We start from the raw sequence: 5,060 nt of genomic DNA on the forward strand, positions 1-5,060 counted from the left end.
AGATTGTTTGGAAGCTTCAAATAGTCCAGCGAGAGGCAACCAAGTTAATAACTGGGGCGGTGTACAGGGAGCACACAACTCCCATGCTGTGTCAGCTCTACTGGCTGCCAGTTAGCTACCGAGCACAATTCAAAGTGCTGGCTTTGGCCTATAAAGCCCTAAATGACTCCAGCTCAGTTTACCTGTCCGAACACATCTCCCTCTATGAACCACCACGGATATTAAGATCTTCTGGGGAGGCCCTGCTCTCGATCCCACCACTGTCACAGGCGTGATTGGAGGGGACAAGAGACAGGGCCTTCTCAGTATTGCCCCCGGCTATGGAACTCGCTCCTTGGGGAGATTAGATCAGCCTCCTCCCTCCTGTCCTTTAAAAAGATGGTAAAGACCTGGCTGTGGGACCAAGCCTTTGGGTCAGTGCAATAACGGTAGCAATAGGAAATTTCACCTTGCTCACCAGATATCGTGCGGCTGTCTTGCACTGGTTTTAAATAATGGTTTTAATGTGAAAATAACCGATTTTAGTGTTTATGTATATTTATGGTTTACTTTATGCTCCGGCATTGAATGTTTGCCGTATATATGTTGTGCTCCGCCCTGAGTCCCCTTCAGGGTGAGAAGGGTGGAATATAAATGTTTTCAATAAATAAAATAAATATATAAATATTGTATTTGCATTACTTGTAGTGATCGGAAGTCTTTGAGCTGTTGAATTTATTTATTATTATTTATTTATTTACAGTATTTATATTCCGCCCTTCTCACCCCGAAGGGGACTCAGGGCGGATTACAATGAACACATATATGGCAAACATTCAATGCCAACAGAAAAACAACATGTATAGACAGACACAGAGGCATTTAACTTTTTTTTCCAGCTTCACGATTCCGGCCACAGGGGGAGCTGTTGCTTCACTGTCCGCTAGTGGCTGTATATCCTCATTCCTTTGAAACAGATATAGTCCCTCCCCCCCCACCCGACACTCTGCCATTTGTCAGTTAACTCTCTATATAGCTGGGGTTGTTCTTGTTTGTCAGGCATGGCCTCCATATTCATGGATCTTGCAAATCTGGCAATAGTGTGTTTTGGACAAATAGGGTTTAACAACCATAGAAAATCCAAAGCTTGCTAAAGGGAAATTTATTGAACAAACAGCATATAGTAATCTACCATTTCAGAGATAGCATAATTATTTATATTATTACATGATTAGATTTCCTATTGCTCAAAATGTACATAAATTATTTACACCCTTTGAGAAACTCTTCAATTTCAAAATTTTTCAAAATTCACATCAAATTTGGCAACCTGGACAAAGCCTGCAATCCCAGCAATCCATTCAATATCATCAGTGACTCTCTTCATTTCCACATTTGGGCAAGCAGTATTCAATTTGCTGTCATCATGTATTGAAGAAGTCCTCCAATTTTTATATTCAATTCTTTATCAATAATTCCCAACAAATACATCTCTGATAACTTTGCAAAACCTTCAGAATTTTTGCTTTAATATATAAATCTTAGATCAACAACTTTTACCTTATGGGAAGTTCACTACACGCAACAAAAAATTTTTTGCTTATCATGACAACCTCAATATTGATTTGAAACATTCAACATCCTATTTGGGATTAAATAGCATCTATACATATTTTCTTTTAAACTACCATACAAACTAAATTGTATATCTTTACCCCACATTTCTCCCATCCATCCATTTGTACATTATGTTCTAAATTATAGGTCCACCTTATCATGTATTCTTTTACCTATTCATCTTTTGTTGGATTACGGCTCTGGGAGATCAGGGTTCAAATCCCTGCTCAGGCATTGACACTCACTAGCTGACATTCAGCAAGTTATCTTAGGAAGGCAATGGTAAACTCCCTCAGAACAAATCTTGCAAAGAGACAAAAACACATTATCTAGTAATGTATCTTACATCACATTTAAGGAGAAAAGGCAGAAGTTCCAAGAATGCAAGTTTATGAAAGAAATAATGACATGTCTTATAATTGTATCAATTGTGTGTTTTCAAAAAGGACCAACTTCCCAAGTGAATCTTAATAGTAATTCAATTCTGGTGATCTATATACATGCAACATTACATGCACTCAATTGCATGGGAAGAGGAATGTCTTCTCCCTTGTACATGTCTGCTGCCCTTTTTCATGTTAGAAAGTACTGTGTCTGATGTTTATGATGTGAGCATACATTTCTTTTATGATGCAAATACACATTTCTTTCAGTTTAGGATTGGTTAATATTAATATAATAGAGTGTGCAGAAGGAAATGCAGACATCCAAATAGCAACAAGCAGTTCTTGAACTAGCCCAAAATCTGTCCCAATGTTGAGGCCAGCATAAACTATCAGAGCAATGAAATCTACAAAATAGAAGAAGATCCAGAACAACAAAAATGCCATGACTTTAATGTGGACCTGAGTGCTGAGGTCCTTAACACCAAAATCACTTTTCTTGAGATTTCTTGTGTGTCTCCACAGAGAGACAAGCAAAAGAATGGATGCAATTGTGCTTAGGCACAAATTTATGACATAAAAAGAAAGTTGAATGGGAAGAAAAGTAATGGGAGCCATGAAACAAACCTCTATTTGGCTGGCGTTCTCTGGCAGAGTTTCTGTCACATTGCACCACTTTGTGTGACCAAAATAATCAACAAGTGAAGGAAGATAAGAGACCATGAAAACAGCTATGGACAGTCCAAGCAGCCTGGGTAGAAGCATATTGATCCTTGCTTTCAGCCAAAGGAAGAGAGGGTTGGCAAAGTTGGCGACCTTTACACAATAGAAAACACTGAGCCATGTGGCACACCAGTTGCTGATCATGTTGAAAAACATCCAGGAAAAGAAAAGAAAATCATCTAAGAAAAGTTTGAAATTAATCTTTAGAGTCAAGTACAAAATGTAGTAGATAAAAAAATCCAATTGCATGATAAACCTGGATGTACTCAGGCTGGTCAGGAGGAAATCACAAGGAATCATCTTCCTGTTTTGGAACCATTGGTATCCATTCACAACTATAATGAATCCATTTCCCAAAATACCAATAATAGACACAAATTCAAAAATGATCAATAACATGATTTCAACCATAGACATATTGTTAGCCATTATTGATGCTTTCTGTGGAACTTCACTCACAGGAAGTAACGAGTCCTATTCTCTAGGGTTCTGCTTGATGTCTGTTAGAGAACACTGCTATTTAATTCATTTAAAACATTCAAATGATGCTACAGAGTTCAATGCAAAAATCAGCAAGATTATGTTACTAATCACGCAACTTGCTATTAATTGGCTGATATAAAACAATCATTTTTCCAGGTAAACAACTTCAGTGACATACCACTTCTCCCTTACATCAGCAGTGGGACTGAAAGTAGTCTTGCTGCTTCTGCTACCATGACACCCAGACCCAGGAGCCATGCCAACCTCCAGAAGGTGATGCCTCCTAAGGTGCACCAGTTGTTGTTGACAGATGCTTGAGGTCTTTTCCCCTGCTGACTTTGCCTCTGCAGTGCTGGAATGCTGCCTGCGTGTGATCCTCTGGATTCACCTGGAAGTGGTCCCAAACTAAGGAACAACTCCTTCCAGGAGCAGGGAAGGGTGCAGCCTCATCACATGAAGGCCCCATCCCCATCCCCACGCCAAGCTGTGAATGCAGGGGGAGAATGCATGTCAAAATCCCCTCACACCCCTCTACCACCTCATGTGCGATCTCCTCTATTTCCTCCAGTGGCAGATCCAGCTGTGTCTCCTCTGACTGCCCAAGGGGACTACTTGGCACTGATATTATATGTAATATTGTATTAATTTGTTCTCTGCGCTAGCTGGCTGTGTGTCGAGCAGGACTGGCAATGTATGCACACAAGCCAAAAAACAGCAATGTAGGTAGTAGGTAAAGGCTGGGGAGGGATTAGCTAGCTACTACTACCCTGTTTCCCCGAAAATAAGACATCCCCAAAAAATAAGACCTAGTAGAAGTTTTGCTGAATTGCTAAATATAAGGCCTCCCCTGAAAGTAAGACCTAGCAAAGTTTTTGTTTGGAAGCATGCCCACCAAACAGAACACCAGAGTATGCAGGACAGGTAAATGTACATACCAGTTGTACATGGAAATAATGGTAGTAACAAGAAATTCTTGATAGGATTCACAGTTTGTCTGGTTATGCTGGTTTGTGATGACAACTAATTTATAGTATATAATAAAAGTTCATTTTTTTGTTCAACAATAAATGTGAATTCTTCTTCATGGAAAAATAAGACATTCCCTGAAAATAAGACCTAGAGCATCTTAGGGAGCAAAAATTAATATAAGACACTGTCTTATTTTTGGGGAAACACGGTATTATTACTATTACAGTATAGTCTCACTTATCCAGCACTCGCTTATCCAACGTTCTGGATTATCCAACACATTTTTGTAGTCAATGTTTTCAATATATCATGATATTTTGGTGCTAAATTCGTAAATACAGTAATTACTACATAGCATTACTGTGTATTGAACTACTTTTTCTGTCAAATTTGTTGTATAACATGATATTTTGGTGCTTAATTTGTAAAATCATAACCTAATTTAATGTTTAATAGGCTTTTCCTTAATCTCTACTTATTATCCAACATTCACTTATCCAATGTTCTACCGGCCCGTTTACATTGGATAAGCGAGACTCTACTGTATTTATAATAATAACAATGCCCCACCTTTCTCCCTGTGGGGTCTCAAGGCGTCTAACAATCTCTATCCCGCACTTAATCTAGTTTAAAAAGGAAAAGTTAAATCTAGTTTTAAAAGGAAAAGTTGGTTCATTTCAACAGAGGAAGAGAAAGACTGGATGTCAATGAAGGGACACCTAGAAAAATAATTCTCAAAAAGCTACACTATAGCTACTAGTGCTCCTATAAGTTTTAAGAAATAGAAACAGAAACAGGCAGAAACCAAATGGAGCTAAAGGAGAAGGACACATTCTCTCTCCTGCAAATGCCATGCCACAGAAAATGGAGACCCTGAGGGCAGCTATATATAGACCAATGATGGGC

At 38.8% G+C, this 5,060-nt stretch overlaps 1 protein-coding gene across 1 annotated transcript; it reads right to left on the reverse strand.

Annotated features, from left to right (window-relative positions):
* Positions 1–2,174: 2,174 nt before the first annotated feature.
* On the reverse strand, positions 2,175–2,839 carry LOC107983391 (taste receptor type 2 member 42-like). Its single transcript, XM_016996886.2, has one exon. It carries the CDS (start codon positions 2,742–2,744, stop codon positions 2,175–2,177), a length of 570 nt encoding a protein of 189 aa, XP_016852375.2. The 5' UTR covers positions 2,745–2,839.
* Between the last annotated feature and the right edge of the window lie 2,221 nt (positions 2,840–5,060).

Source organism: Anolis carolinensis, chromosome 2 (assembly GCF_035594765.1).
Source record: "Anolis carolinensis isolate JA03-04 chromosome 2, rAnoCar3.1.pri, whole genome shotgun sequence".
Taxonomy (NCBI): domain Eukaryota; kingdom Metazoa; phylum Chordata; class Lepidosauria; order Squamata; family Dactyloidae; genus Anolis; species Anolis carolinensis.

Bases quoted from the DNA above. Each gene is read 5' to 3' on its own strand.
- LOC107983391 (XM_016996886.2), bottom strand. From the start codon at position 2,744: ATGCTTCTACCCAGGCTGCTTGGACTGTCCATAGCTGTTTTCATGGTC.